The sequence below is a fragment of the Pelmatolapia mariae genome, linkage group LG14, assembly GCF_036321145.2.
Source record: "Pelmatolapia mariae isolate MD_Pm_ZW linkage group LG14, Pm_UMD_F_2, whole genome shotgun sequence".
Lineage (NCBI taxonomy): Eukaryota > Metazoa > Chordata > Actinopteri > Cichliformes > Cichlidae > Pelmatolapia > Pelmatolapia mariae.
In genome coordinates this window covers 15837263-15852541 of record NC_086239.1, presented here as the reverse complement: position 1 = coordinate 15852541, position 15279 = coordinate 15837263, and the positions used below count along the sequence as shown (strand labels likewise).

Below are 15279 nucleotides of genomic sequence, written 5' to 3'. Positions count from 1 at the left end.
TTGTTTCGGCTGATTGTTGAGACACAGAAGAGGGGGATTAATTTGTCTCAAGGTCTGAGAACAACCATCAACAGACAGCAGCTTTTCCCCTTTTTTTTCTTTTTGTTTGTTTATATAACTGGTGCCAGTATGGGGTGTGGGATGACAGTTTTGAAAAGATGCACAGAATAATCAGATCATGGTCAAATTATAACATGGTAAACGAGAACAAATATGCCCTATGATTCCAGATAAATCTTTAAATTTAATTCCTTTAATCATAACTATACATCATCACAGCCTGAATAATATAGTTACAAAATTCATACCTTTTGGGGGCTTTAACATGTGGACTTCTGGATTTCCCTCTTCCTATTGTAAAGTCACACCAAATCCTCAAAAAACAGTTTAAGACAACATTATTTGAAATACTCATGTAGTATAGTAGCTGTAGTATCAACAAATGACATAGAACTTTCCCACAAATATCAGAACATTTGTAAAAAAGAAAAATATGTATAGCAGATTAAAAAAAAAACAATGTTGTGTGGTTTTTTGAAACACTGTAGTTATGAAGAATACAAGGAAAAATAAGCTTTGGGGGAAATGTGACACATATTATAGCCTGCATATTACAGTCTCTTAATACATATGTTGGCTTCACTGATTTTAAAAAAATAAAAATAATAATAATTACTGTATTGAGAAGGCCACTCATTTTACACGCAAGCCTTATTATTTCACATAAAGACACATGCGTGACAGTTTCCACCACTGCAGCAGCTCGTGGCAAGAAGGGACACAAATGTAAAGGTGCAGCTTTTCAAGACATTCAGTGTTATCTGAAGTGGAAAAATATTAACATCACAGAGAAATATAATCGCAAAGATGAGGGTGGATCACAGTCTTTTTTTAAGTTTGATGCAAAACCTTTAGCTACTATTTAACTTCTGGTAACTACACAGTAAGACGTTTTATACCAGTTCTAAAATATTTTGGTCTCTAATAACTGGTTGTAAACTTTTAAAAGTTTTGTCACACACTCATGTACCCTAATCACGCCCCTTCCTTCCTGTTTCTCCCTTTTTTTTCTCCAGTGGAACAAACACCAGTGCCAACCAGTCAGTGTTTTATTGATACAGAGCAGAATAATGTAATTTTAAGTGTTAATGGCTTATGTTAAAAAATAAGAGGGAAAAAATGTGATGATAAAGTTTTGTTATCAAAACTCTGGTTTTCAGCTGGTGAAGGCTGCCTTACAAAGAGCATTGTTGATATACTGTATATTGCATTAATATACAGATCAAAGATACAAAAATATAATTCCAGTGTCTCAACTTCACATGCAGCTTTGTTTAATGGGACTGTGTGTAGCTATTTATCAGCTAGCATGATTTTCATTCAGTGATACGTAAACAGATTCACTCCTGTCTGCTGCACCTAACTATCGACTCCCAGCCACCCAACAAGCAGAGCGTGTGTTGCCGGATGCTCAAGCATGTGTAAGAGAACTTCAGACTCTAGAGGTCTCCATCCTTCAGCATCCCCTCATCATCATCCACCTATTCTCCCTCCTCCTCCTCCTTCTCCTCTCTGGCATTTTGTGCAGCGGAGGAGGATAGGAGGAGAGACTGCTGAGGAGGAGACAGAGGGGACTCTGAGACAACACGTCCCACGCCAGAGCCAGACAGCCAGGGAACTTTGATTTGACGCCAAGTAGCCTGCGATCAAAATTACAATGAAAAGAAAGAGCCTCGTTTCTTCCTCTTCCTCTTCTTCTTTTTCTTCTCGGGAGGCTTAGATATGTCGGGCGTGTGCAACATATGATGTCGTTGGACTCATAAGCTCAATGAAGATTTATTTATCTCTGATTTCGGTCCTTAATTCGCTGATGGTGCCGCTTCGTTGTGCTTGCGCTTAGGTCAGCCGAATGAATTTGAAGGCAGTCTGAGCGCATTGTTTCCAGCTCCGTTACATATGGGATTTCGAGCCGTGATGTCTGCAATCTCTCGCTCTTTGTTTCTGGGTAAGTCACTTTCCATTTCTTTAAAAGACCGGATTTATTTATGTAAAAGCAGCGCAGGCGTGTTGCTCTGAAAATTGCTGAGGATGTGAACACTGAGGTTCATTTTTCGTATATATTTGAATATAATTCTCTTTCGTTGTTTCACGTGTCGTTAACACCACATCTGACAGCTAAGGTTCAGAATGATGTCAGAATATATCTGTTGTCTATTTTCTCTCCCCCCTTATGATACTTTAAGATTTGGGTGAGAAATTGACTACATTAACATTTAGATTCATCTTCAAAAACGCAAACGCGCTATAGCCAACCGTGCGCTTTCTCTCAAGCTGGGAGCTCTCGAAAATGGGACAAATTAAAGCAACGTGAAGGGGATAAAAGTTCACCTGACCCCTCCCTTCAAATCTGCTTTCAAGATTTATTGACCCTGCGCGTTCTTGTATTGGCATTTTCTTCAAAGGCAGGCCCGCAGCAGATGCACAAAAACCTCCTTTGTCATATTTAAACAACCACGAGGCTAGAAAAGATCTCTATTCTAGCTCTTCTGGATGTCAGTGATTAGATTTGTTAGGATAGGATATCTTGAAAGGGTCTCTAAAAAGTCTTCTTTTTTTTTTTTTTTAATTGTTGCTCTTATTTTATTATATCATAAACCATAGATGGACCTCTTTTGTCTCCACAGCTTGATTTTATCACTACTGCTATTTGCTGTGTTAACAGTAATCCTGCTTCTATTATTACTGTTACTAATATTATGGGACTGTTATGTAGAGGGGGCCTGGAACTGTTTCCAGGTCTGAAGCTCAGTGAGGAATGTTTAATTCCACTGTGACCTCTATGACTGGAAGTTACTGTTAGCACTGCAGGACGGTGTGTTAAAAATGACAACCAGTACGAGGTGTTATTCACCCCACTGCTGTCTCATCACCTGTGGTGTAACTGAGGGGAAACTAGTTTTGAAAGCCACAGATTTGAAAAGAGAAACTAACAAAAGATTTTAAAGTTTCAAAAGTGTCTTTTACTGGGTGCTAGAAAAACTTTGAACCCCCACCCTGGTTAAGAGTTAAATTGGTTGAGTGTAGCCATATGAGGAGAAATTCACACGGCTCGTGCGCTCTGGTCTGAGTCCCGAGGTCGTGCTCTGGTAGTTTCTGTGTGGCTTGCTGCTCGTTGCATATTGCAGTCTGGAGAGAAATCAAAAGACCCCGGCATTTGTTTTTAATTTTCTATTCCATTAGTTTAGACATACAACTGATGTTATTTGCTTATGCTTGATGTGGTTTGTGCTGCAGGCTTGTAAATGCCTGGAGAGTTTGTTATCTTCGTCTCCCATTATTCAGTCACTGACATATTGTGGTGATATATCTGTGGAATACCCTGTCCAATGCCTAATGCCTTCAGTGGAGAGATCCTCGTCCCTCTGGACCTGGTATAAAATAAATAGATAGTTGAAGGATGGAGATATGTATGGATAAGCTAACCTGTCATGGCTTACATTGGTAGACCAGCAAGTCCAAAGAGTGTGGTACGCTGTAATGTATACTGATCCTCTGTTAAACTAAAGGAGCTGACTCTGCAGAGAACACTGCATACAAGTAAATCTTAGGTTTAGGTCAAAAAGCACTCTGTAACACTGGGCAATGATGTAGGCTATTTTAAGCTAAGCATGCAGATTATCATAACACCAGCAGTGCTTTTCCGGTAATGACGATCTTAAATAACGCAACCGGCTCATTCAGGAGAAGGTGAAAACATTACACATTATCCCTAAATAATAGCAGTTGTTTGCTTTTCTTAAAATAACCATATGACTACGCCTTGAGTATTAAATGACTTGTTGCCATGGTGAGGTATTTTTTCCCTCCTTTGTCATGTTTAAGACAACGGAAAGAAAACTATATTAAACAGTTTGTGCAGCGATGTGACTGGATGGCATGTTCAATACAGTTGGAACCGGGGTCACACATCTCTCATCCAAGAACAAAATATCCATCAGTCATCCAAAAGAGTATTCACCCACCCCCCAACCGAGGGGATATATGCAGCTTTTCAAGCTCGGCTGCTTGGCTGTACCATACTGAAGGACTTTTTTCCTCTGAATTTATAGCCTGTATTAATTCAAGATCAACTAAAAGGCCAAGCAGAGGGAGGAGGTGGCTGTTTTATTCTAAAAGAGGATCAATAGTCATTAATAGGGGCTCCTTTTCTTTTAATTTGGATTTGGCTTCGCAAGTCGTGAGACATCCTTAAATTAATATCTGTTGGAAATGTAATATCCACTGGTCACATTACAGATAAGTAGCACAATTAATTGCCACAGAGAGTTCAATAGCTCCCTTCGGTTACTCTGCTGATGTGAAGTAAGAATCAGAACAAGGTCAAACAAAACTGAACAAATCAAGTAACTCAGTAAGAGCACAGGGCACGTGGCAATTCGGCCAGGTAATGGAGACCAGTGATTGATTGCGTGTCTGTCCCAGTGCCAGGATTAAATGATTCTGAATGGGTGGACTTTGAAAGTGAAATGACTGTCCAAAAAGTAATAACAGAATCTAAGTCACTTGACGGAAATCTAATTTGAAAGTATGATTAGCTTTTATATGAGAGCCGAACCTTAGCACCTTTGCTTCTTTTTCTTTTTCCTGCATGGCCTTTTGGGCCTCAGTGTCTAAGAAAACTGCAATGTGATCACTGCAGTACAGCAGGATCTTAGCATTAAGATGTGTGCTGATGTGTGTGTCCACATTCATACATTCGTACAGTATAATACTGAGAAGATGGCAGTGCCTATACAAGTATGCTAGTGTGTGATGTAGATAAAGAGAGCAGTGGCTCCAAACAGAAATTCTGTCCCCATTCTATATTTAGCATGTCTGCCGGGGTAGGCAGAGGATCTCTGAAATGTGAAGATGACAGGAGCCTCCTGAGCCAGAGGTTATGAAGTGACATCTTGATGTGTTTGTGCCTGAATCACACTCCCACACACACACACACCCTGCCAAAGACTTCTGACATTCCTGCACACCCAAAGACGTTCCGATATTTGACGTCTAGTTACCATACATTAAGGCTTAGTTTTGATCTTCTTTTGACTCATGTCGTGCGTCAGTGTTATCATTTGGCATTCCCGTTCTACATTCTCAGCTTTGCAGGTATTTTGTTTTTGGGGGGAAATATGTGGTGACTCTGGAAGCTCTGCTTTGCAGGACTTGAACTTGTGTGATGTTTGACTTCTTACTTTCATGAAGAGTAATCTCATGTTTTTAAAGCATAAACCATTCAGTTATTTTCAATTTTACTTGAATTACCAAGTTCAGTTAATTTTGTTAGTCGTTTCACACATCGGGACTAGTGTGGTGTTACACAGAGTGTGTGTAAAAATCCCTATCATTTAGCGTGAATGCAGGACTTACAGTAAAGTGTAGCTGCAGCTGTTGAAGGAAATTTTGTACCAATGCTTTTTGTTGAATGACTTACCTTGCACCTACAATGTCAGTTATTTTACATGCAGAACGAAGTGTAAAAACACTTCCATCCAGAGAGGATTGTATTACTCAAAACAAAAATGCAGAATCTGACTGGCTCATCAAGGACAGAGCCCTCTGGAATACAAAACCTGCAACAATGGTGACTGAAGAGGCCTACAGATGAGTGCAGAGGTCCTGCTGTCCTCAAAACAATTGAACCATATCATTAGCAAACACTGATTTGCCTTCCAAGCACTTTCCTTCTGATGTGTATGGCCTTTAAATGACAGCATGGTTCCCTGAATAACAAGCCATCCTCTTTTCGTACCTGGGGGATTCTTCATGTTTCATTGATTGTGGTGCTTTTAGTTGGAAGGTCTTTCTATTCTGTCGCAGCAAACCGAATGCCACGCTTTGAATGAGAGCGTTTGTAGGTGAAAGTCTAACTGCTTTGTACAGTAAGTGCTTTTATTCCTGGAGGATCGAGGCAGGTTTGTGTTTTCACTGAAACCCAAGACATCCGAAGGAAAAATATACAAAGATTGTACCGCTGGAATCGTCTGCAGTTTTCCACAATATTTCTTTGTTTGGCAGTTCCTTCATCTTCGTTTCACCACACCCACAATTTCCGAGCCACCCGGGCGTTATTCTGCACGAGCCGTTTGTCGCTCGCGTCCTGCGAAATGAAATACATATGCGTAGACAGAGGTGGGTTTGTGTAGTGTTTCTGACCTACACAAACCCGGCCCCTTTCATCCGTCACTGGGAAAATTACTCCCAGATTATTTTGGAACGTATGAACAGGAACTGCCTATTTCACTTTACTGCTAATCTTTGACAGATGTTCTGGAGAAGCTCACGTTCACATTAACCAGAGACACATGTGCAGTCTATGCTGGGCTGAACAGCAGTATTAATGAACGTCAAGACTCCACTGATAGTCAGGATGATCAGATTGAGCTGTGACACATTTTAAAGGAAAGGGAATCTGGCTACTGAGTGGAGGAAATATTTTCTTCTATTAAGTCGCTAATATTTTGCAAATGAGCTTTTAGTGCTTAAACATTTGCTTGATCAGTTGATTAACAAATTGGAAGAAAATGAACCGTCGCAATTAGGGAAAAAAAGGAGATTAACTGTAAAATAAAACAGCAAAAGCACATACACTTTACGGGAAACATAACCGTTCCACCTGCATGTGATTTTATTTTTAATGTTTGCATCTGGCAAGATAATGTGCTCTAGCCATGTTCTTTACTTGTTTACTGCAACCATTTGATCTTCGTTTACAATATCCATTCGTAACAACTAAACCAGCTTAAATCTTATTTATGATTAAGTTAAAGGAACTCCCACCACATAGGGATAGGGAAAGATTGTGGTCTTTGTTATTTACTGAAAAAGTCAACAGTGGCTATAAGAATGAGACACAACTTGATTGCAGTATTTAGCACAGCATTGTTTAGAGTATTTAATGTTTAAACTAAAACTTCGGGATTCAGAACTTGCCCTCTGAATAGCTAGTATTCACCCCGACCATTTACCAGTGAACTTCATGAGGCAAACAAATCTCAAGAACATGTTGGAATCAAGCACGCAGCAAGAATCTGTTTGCCTAAAATGTGTTGTGCAATCCAGATTAGTTCTGTATACGCATCATTTGTTGAAAGCAGTACTGAAACCAGGAATGCCTCCACTGGTTTTTTGTTTTGGCTGTTTCACAGCAGGCTGGACAAGCTGTCACCTTGGGGAAGGGGTGCATCTGAATTAATAAATCAAAAAATCAATAGCTCATTTTGTCATTTTGATCAAGTGTCTTATTAGATGAGCTCATGGCAGCATTCACCTTACAAAATAACCCTTCACCTCATCACTTGACCCCACTTCACATAGCTCTCTCACCAGCTGACCTAAGCATATAGATTTAGTTAACCATGCTTTTTACTTAACCTGCAGCCGTCGTGAACAATACAATATTTCAGTACTAAGCATTCATATTTTATATTATCATGTTAGCAGTGGATTATAGTAGCAACAGCCTAGCTTGCTCCCACAACCAATTAGCATGACCCTTTTTTGTTTCCTCTGCACCATTTTACAGTACTGTGCAAAAGTCTTGAGCCATCCCTCATTTCTTTATATTTGGCTTCCAAGGAGCCAGATGTTTCTCCAGGCTTTCTAAAGGTTTGCTTTTTCACTCAGTCCATTCCTTGTTCCTGACCATTTTTAGACTCAGTTTTTATTTGTCTGTTTGCTTGTTAAACTGCTTAACACTGACTCATGAATCAGCATACAGTAAATACTGTGTCCGCACATAACAGACAAGTTAGAGCAAAAACATTTCAAATAATGAATTGTTTGTTTAGGTGTATGGTTACTAGCAGACTTGTGCAAAAACATTAGCCGAATTAGCTGAATCTATGAAAAAATAGCAAAAATAATGCTTGTCACAGTGTGTCGAGGTTTGTTGAGGTATGTCAAATTATACAAGAACTGGACTGCTAATCAGTGGCAACAGTTCTGAATCACAATTTAAAATTTCTGGTTCAAACTGTCATCAGTACAAAGGTAGTGAGGAGAGAGTAGCTACAGCCATCTGTATAACACAGTGAAGGCTCTTTCATCGTCTGGAACTGCATTTCAGCCAGTGATGTTATAGATCTTTGTTAAAATCCATGGAATTATGACCACAGAAAAATACAGTCAGATTTTAATTCACCATGCAATTCTATCTGGAAAGCATCTGATTGGCAAAGGCTTCATTTTTCAGCATGACAGTGATCCCAAACACTCTGCCAGTGCAGTAAATGCATACCTGGACAGAAAAACACACAATGGATCACTATCAGTCATGGATTTGCTTCCACAGAGCCCAGACCTCAATATCACCGAAGCAGTGTGGGATCATCTTGACTGAGAACAGAACAAAAGGCAGCCAACATCCAAAGGAGAGCTTTGAATGTCCTTCAAGAAGCCTGGAGAACTATTCCTGCTTAAAGGTGTTCATACCAAATATTTAAGGCTCCTTAGAATTCTAAATATATTGTTTTGCCTCATATACTGTATTTGCATTTATGTTTGCACGTCTCAGTAAATTATTACACCTACTTCCCAATTTCTTACCAAAACATAAAGAAATGAGAGTACAGCACTTTTAGTAAATACTGCCACTTTGTTAGAAAACATGTTCTCATACTTTTAATCTGCTTAACAAGCAATAGTGATGGATGGCCTCCATCCCTGATCTCGAGCACATCCTTGGTTACCAAAGTTACACATCCAATGACAGTGACCATTTCTGTCAAACTAACTTGTAGAAAATTATGGTGAAGATTTATCAAAAGCATTACAGGTTCTGACCAAGTGTCAGTATGAAATGTCTTTAAAGTGAGAACAGGTTGCAGATTTGCCACATTAGGATCAGATTGTACAAAAATAAAGCAAGCTGTTTAAAATTTGAATAAACTATAATTCTGATAGGGAGAAAATGTGTAGGAAAGTGAATGAGTGGTTGGAAACATTGTGTTGTTCTAAGCAATCTGTGATCTATTCTACCGTGGCCATTTGCTCCAAAGGGAGGATTCTTGCCTCATTTGCAGAAGTGATACACTGTGAAAGTAAATGAAGCTAACTCGGTTACTAGCTTTATAATTTCTTGGAAAATCTGAAGTGATTTGCTGCTTGTGAGCATAAATGTTTTAATCAAGGTCTATGATTGTGTTATGTAAGCAGCGGGCAGATCAAAGAGTGAACAAAGCTGAGATAAACACTGATGCGATTGGTGAGGTGGAGCAAAGAAGTGTCTCCCATTGATTCACCACACTGAAGGTCTGTCTTGATATTAATTTCTTTGCGGCTATTGACAGTACTAGAAGCGGGATGCGGCCCATCGCCAATCAAGCGTTCTTCAACTGCAATCAAAATTCACACACCTTGCAAAAACACCATTTAAAATGATTTGTTTATCAGTGGTGGGGGTTGAGATGCTATCATCTCTGAGCTCCCAGCACTGTTGTGGTGCTTTCAAGTGCTTTCTGCCTTAGTGAAAACTGGCAGCGCGGAATAAAGCTGGCATGCTTGTCTTCTCTAAGCAGAACATGCTTTTGATCTATGTTCTCTGTCTCTGAAACCAGGTATATCTCTTGTTTTCTATGCAGCTGTGCAATCCAACTGTGCAGAAAAATAAACTGCTAAAAAAGCCCATTGCTCAGTTCCCTTTCATTTTCAAGCAGGTTGGGACAGTGCTTACACCCATTACTCAAAGAAAGTAAAGTTACACTACTGATTAAACATTTATAAGCAATTATCAGCACACAGCGGTCAAGCATCCATGCCTCACCAAAGTCACCTGGAAGCTTGTTAGGATGATTGAAAATAACATGTTAATTTACTGGTTTCATATAACTTTACTCAAAAGACTGGACCTCAACCGAACGCTCGGATGTCTTCATTTTTGGACAAGTCTCTCGCATGGTTCACATTTCCAGTGTACTGTCTGCCAATAATTGATCATTTCCTACCAGTCGTACTTTAATTGGTCATGGGGTGCACCTGTCAGAACCCAGTGTGTGTGGTGCCTCATGTCACACCGTGATTATTGATTATTGTGTCCAGATTCCAACTTGTAAGTTTAAATGGCATCATGCTGCTTAGATGGGAATCAGCAAGAGAGCACAGCCAGACTATGACCACAGGGAATCCTCTCCATAAATCTACATAAATCAGAGAGGATTTTTTTTTCATTCTGAAATGTATATTAATTAATTCCAGCGTGTCACCAATGCACAAAATATTGATTTGCCTTTCTCTTTGCGTGGAGTTCGGCTGTAATTCAATTCCACAAATTGACTGCAAATGAATGAAAGCAACTTGCACTAAGCCAAACAATGAGATCCTAAGTGAGTTTTTCTTTCCACCCTCTTCTCACACTTTTCTGACTGACTGAACAGGAGGAAATGTTCCACGTCGCTCTAGTTAGACGCCTGCCGTTCCTTTCAATTTGAAGCAGTCGAGTAGCCCAGCAAGCAGGACACTCCATTAGGTGTTTTGAATGCGCACGCTCCTTTGTCTCACTCCATTTCCTCTTTTGCTTGCCAGTCTTCCCTAAAGCCTTCGTTGCTTTAATCAGCAGAGGCCCTTCTGCCCTTCAGACATTTATCTTCACCTGCGCTTGGTCATCACAGCGCAGCCAGGAAAGACCCAAAGATGGATGCTGTTTTGGAGAGAGCAAGAATTCGATGGTCATTGATTAGAGAGGCGCAAGGAAAAAGTGGTTACCTGCACGAGACCTGAGCACCATCTGGAAGATCCCTTCCTCCCTTAGTGCATGATAGCATGAAGTCAGATCTCTGCCCACTGTCCAGCTGAGATCTAGGACAGTTTTATATCAGCAGGGAGGCAAGAAAGTTGTAACTTTAGTAAATTTAAACAGTGGCCTTAATCTCTTTATGAACTGTAACAAAAGTTTGGAAATGACCTTTTAAAGCTCTTTATTACATGCAATTCTGCTGATTAATTCTTCATAGGAATAAAATCCCTTGTCATCAGAACCTCACCTTGTGTAATTGCGCTTTAGTAGAAACTGTAAAATTCCATAATTTAGGTCCAGTCTAGGGTTGGCAGTCCTGTTCTTCTGCAGTGGATGTTGCGTGATGAATGATTTCATTATCCAACCACAATGCCGGCCACTTGGTCTTTCATACCACAGCGAAAACACTGTAAACTGAATATCATTGATCAGTTGCTTCATTGTCCACAAATTAAGTATATAATACCGCTGATTGCATTGCAGTCAGTATTTTCAGATTTAAGCACCCAGAGCCTTTTACCGGGCGAAAAGGTTGAGAAGTTTTGATGTTTTCACTTTTGATAAAGTAACTTATGCAGGCACTCAGGCTGTGGTCAGGGTACAGCATGATGTCAGTGCTGAAAAAGCTTTTTTCCCCTCTTGCCCTCCCGTCTCTTTTCCCCCCTTCCCGGCAAAGTGGTTCAGAACAGATGGCACCACCACCTTTTTTTCCGACTCGTTAGACTTGACTTGTTGATGAAATGGAGCCTTTACGCTATACTGCCCATGCAGATGTTTAGCTGTACATATTTCTGTGTGTGTGTGTGTGTGTGTGTGTGTGTGTGTGTGTGTGTGTGTGTACACTCTTATAAACTGCCTTGCAGCAAAGGAGGGAGAGTCCACAGCCTAAAGGTATCTAAAGTGTAAATGTTACATTTACATCTTAACAGCCTCTATATTTTTTCCAGGACCAGGAAAGCAACTATATGGCTTTGTATAGATATAAAGAGAACAGTGTGGAATGTTTTTATGTTTGCTACTGCTGCATAGCCACATATATACCCGTGTGCTCTGCAGCACAACAACCCTCCAATTAGCCAATGCAGAGTTCATTCAACAAAAATTACGTTTTTGCCATTCTGTTTGTGACATTTTCTACAGTTTCCCCGAGTGCGGCCCTGTTTAGCCTGGTCTGTCATGGAGTTTGTCAGGCTCAACTTACAGAGTACCACATCTCTTGCTAAGAAACAGACAGGGGCTTAGGACTGCATTCAAGATGCCTGTTATGGTTTGGCAATGTTGTCCAAACTGTCACATTTTGTATGAAACTTGTCTTATTGTAGTTGCTGGATGAGTAAGAGGAAGTGTTTAAATGTCTAAAACTGTTGTAGTAGCAAGCGAAAAATGTACTTTACTTCGAGTTTGATGTCTCTCTTAAAATTCTTAAGCATGTAGCTTTTATCTATTTTGGACTTTCCGTTTTTCTCCCAGCATCAACCCTATTTTTTTTTAATGCTATGTCTTTCTTCAATAGGGAAATCAAGAGTGCTATAGCATTTGGCTTGATTTGCTGTCTGGGATCCAAAGAAGCTGAGGAGGAGGAAATAGCAGAGTTTGCAAATTCAAGCTCTTAAAATAATTAAAGTTGGCGTGATGACTCTGCTTTCTAGACGGGACCAAGCTTTAAAAAAGGCAGCACTGGGAGTTACCACACAGCTACAGTGAGCTGTGTTGTACTCGGAAATTAGGAATAATGAAGGTTGCTATATGCAATATGCAGATAAGATTACATTAAAAATCTGTCAGTGTGGAGTGAAATAAAGCTTTTGGCCACTGACCCATCATAGTAGAAAAATAAACATTTTTTTCTATTTAGAAGAGGGAGATGTTGTTTACTCTATTAACCTTTCCTCTCGGTTGCACTCTTGACATTGAACAATGTGGAAGAGGCCGACTCGTCGCTGGCCCTTTTGCTAATGAGGCAATTAAGTCTATCCTGCGTTGGTTGAGCAAGGGGCCGAGAGAGCAAGCCAAGTCATCTGCTGTCTCAGCAAACACCAAGCATCTTAGCCATGCCGCAGTCAGAATATATAACAAGCTCTCCTTTGTTGTAATGGTCTTCCATTCCTTGTGGTTCTCCCTTGTCAGTGTGACCCACAGCACAGCTGGAGATCACAGGCATCATCAGGCTCTGTTTATCTAAGTGCACTGAATGGTGGCAAATGGAAATTGAAGAAAAACACCAGGTTAAAATAATGTTTGCGCTATACTCGGAAGCTGTTGTGAAGCTGTGGTGGAAATTAGGTAGCATAAATTTGGTCATTTGTTAAAATAATGTAAAAAACACAGTGGGCACTATTTAGGAATCAAGTTCCATCCATCCATTCTCTTCCGCTTATCCTTATCAGGGTCGCGGGGGGGCTGGAGCCTATCCCAGCTATCATAGAGCGAGAGGTAGGGTACACCCTGGACAGGTCGCCGGTCTGTCTCAGGGCTAACACAAAGGGAGAGACAAACATTCGCACTCACATTTACACCTATGGGCAATTTAGAGTTTCCAGTTAACCTAACCGCACTAACTGCTTATCTTTGGACTGTGGGAGGAAACCGGAGTACCTGGAGAGAACCCATGCAAACACATGGAGAGAATAGAAAGACCCCGGCCTGATGGTGGAATTGAACTCAGGACCCTCTTGCTGTGAGGCAAGTTGCCTGCTTTGGGAACACAGTGATTAAACCCTGATACAAGGTTGGTCAACATATTAAAATGTTCTAACCTGCCAAAATTAATAAAAGAATTTACATATCTATACAATTATCCTAATAAGACTCCGTAGGCGCCTTTGCGCTACTCTCAAACCTAAGGGAACAAAGCGAAATGGAAGGACTACCTTGTAGTTGGTATGCTACTACATTAGCAAAACTAAGCTAACATACAACTTACTCGCCTAGGAAAAGACCGGTAAAAATGCAATGACTCAACAAATGATATGTAGCTGGTATATTTGTTCAAATACCTAACTCTATTTGCCATGTTTCTTTTATAGTATGACTTATTTGTGGAGAAAAAAGAAAGACTGAATGACTCTAACACCTCTAATAGACTGCATCCTGTTGTCAGGGGTGGTGTATGTCGTGTTCAGAGTTTTATTTTAGTACATAATGGAGCAGAGTGAGGAACTGATCATAGACTCAAAGGTTCTCTCTGTCTTTTGAACCTGTATGCTGATAATCAGAGCAATCGAGGTGCATGTATGACACAAAGACATATTATACAACCACGTGCATACATCATTGATAGAGAAGCTGTCAGTGTGTGAGGCTCATACCTGATTCCCGTTCTTGACACATCTGAGTGGCAGTGTGGAATTGTGGCTTCCTTGAGCACTGTCTAGGATAATGTTGATTGCTGTGAAATGTGCTGTATGCATTAAAAACATCCTTGCTACCCATTTAAATGTGTTTGACAGCAATTAGCATGTTTCCGCCCTCTTAGCCTACTGACTGTCTGCTATGAGCAGCTGCTGTGTCATACAAAAGGGGCCAGCGTTAGGGCCTAAGTTAATGTGTTTAAGGGATGCACAATTCTAACGAGCGATAACCAAAGGCTTACGGCTGCTCAGAGGGGATTAAGGGACGTCGTTGTCTGTCTTAAAGCTCAGGCTTAACCATCATATTCCTTTTTTTCCCTCCTCCATCTCTCCTCCCTGGTAATGAATCGCCAGTATTCCCTGACACAAGCCATGAAAAAAAGAACATCTTACTCGGTAGGGAATAAAGATGGCTGCTCATTAGCAGCGGAAAGGTGTACCGAACCAGAAAGAGGAGATGCCTGAGTAGATTTGTTTGAAATCAATGCTTGTCTTCTGAAGCTTCCTCTACAGTATGGGGCTGCCACAAGATATCAGGCAAGATTTCCAAAGAACTTATGTAGGCATGCAAAAGTGTGTGCATAAGCCACACAGGCATTTATACATTTTTCCATGTTACAGCAGAAGGACCACTAAGGCTCCTTTTAGCATCAGATTTCAGCCTTCTTGTGCAGGTTTCGCTGTTGGCTATAACATATCTGCCTTTCATCACGTGACCTGATCAATACAGAGAGATTAGCCATGCATGGCGTGAGACACGGGTGCCCCGAAGTTGCAGGACCGTCACAGAGGTGACGGTTTTCAATTACAGGACACTAAATATGCATAGTGGCAAGGGCACCACAAAAAGAGCACAGTAAGCAACAATCTGCATTGGCAGCTGGCCACATGTGTTCGCTGCATGCTGAAAGTACTAGCACCAAGCATGACAGGTTACATGCCTTTTCAGCAAAATATACTAATTTACCCTGAAAGCACATGAAACTTTCTTTTTTGTCTCGCTGGAAAAATATATGCTTGAGTTGTAGGCCTACTGCAGATTACAGCACAAGCCATTAAAAGTTTACTTTATGCTTTGGTGGTATTTAGTATGTAGAGCAATGGGTTAGAGGGACAATTTAAAGCAGTCTTGTTACAACAAGATTGAGGCAA

At 40.5% G+C, this 15279-nt stretch overlaps 1 protein-coding gene across 1 annotated transcript in view; it reads left to right on the top strand.

Moving 5' to 3' along the window:
• The first annotated feature begins 1485 nt into the window (after nucleotides 1-1485).
• clmpb (CXADR like membrane protein b) overlaps nucleotides 1486-15279 on the top strand; it is a 75096-nt gene continuing 61302 nt past the window's right edge. Inside the window, exon 1 of the mRNA XM_063493118.1 lies at nucleotides 1486-2005. Coding sequence (XP_063349188.1) covers nucleotides 1957-2005 — 49 coding nt within the window. The 5' untranslated portion in view covers nucleotides 1486-1956. The remainder of the gene's footprint in view (nucleotides 2006-15279) is intronic.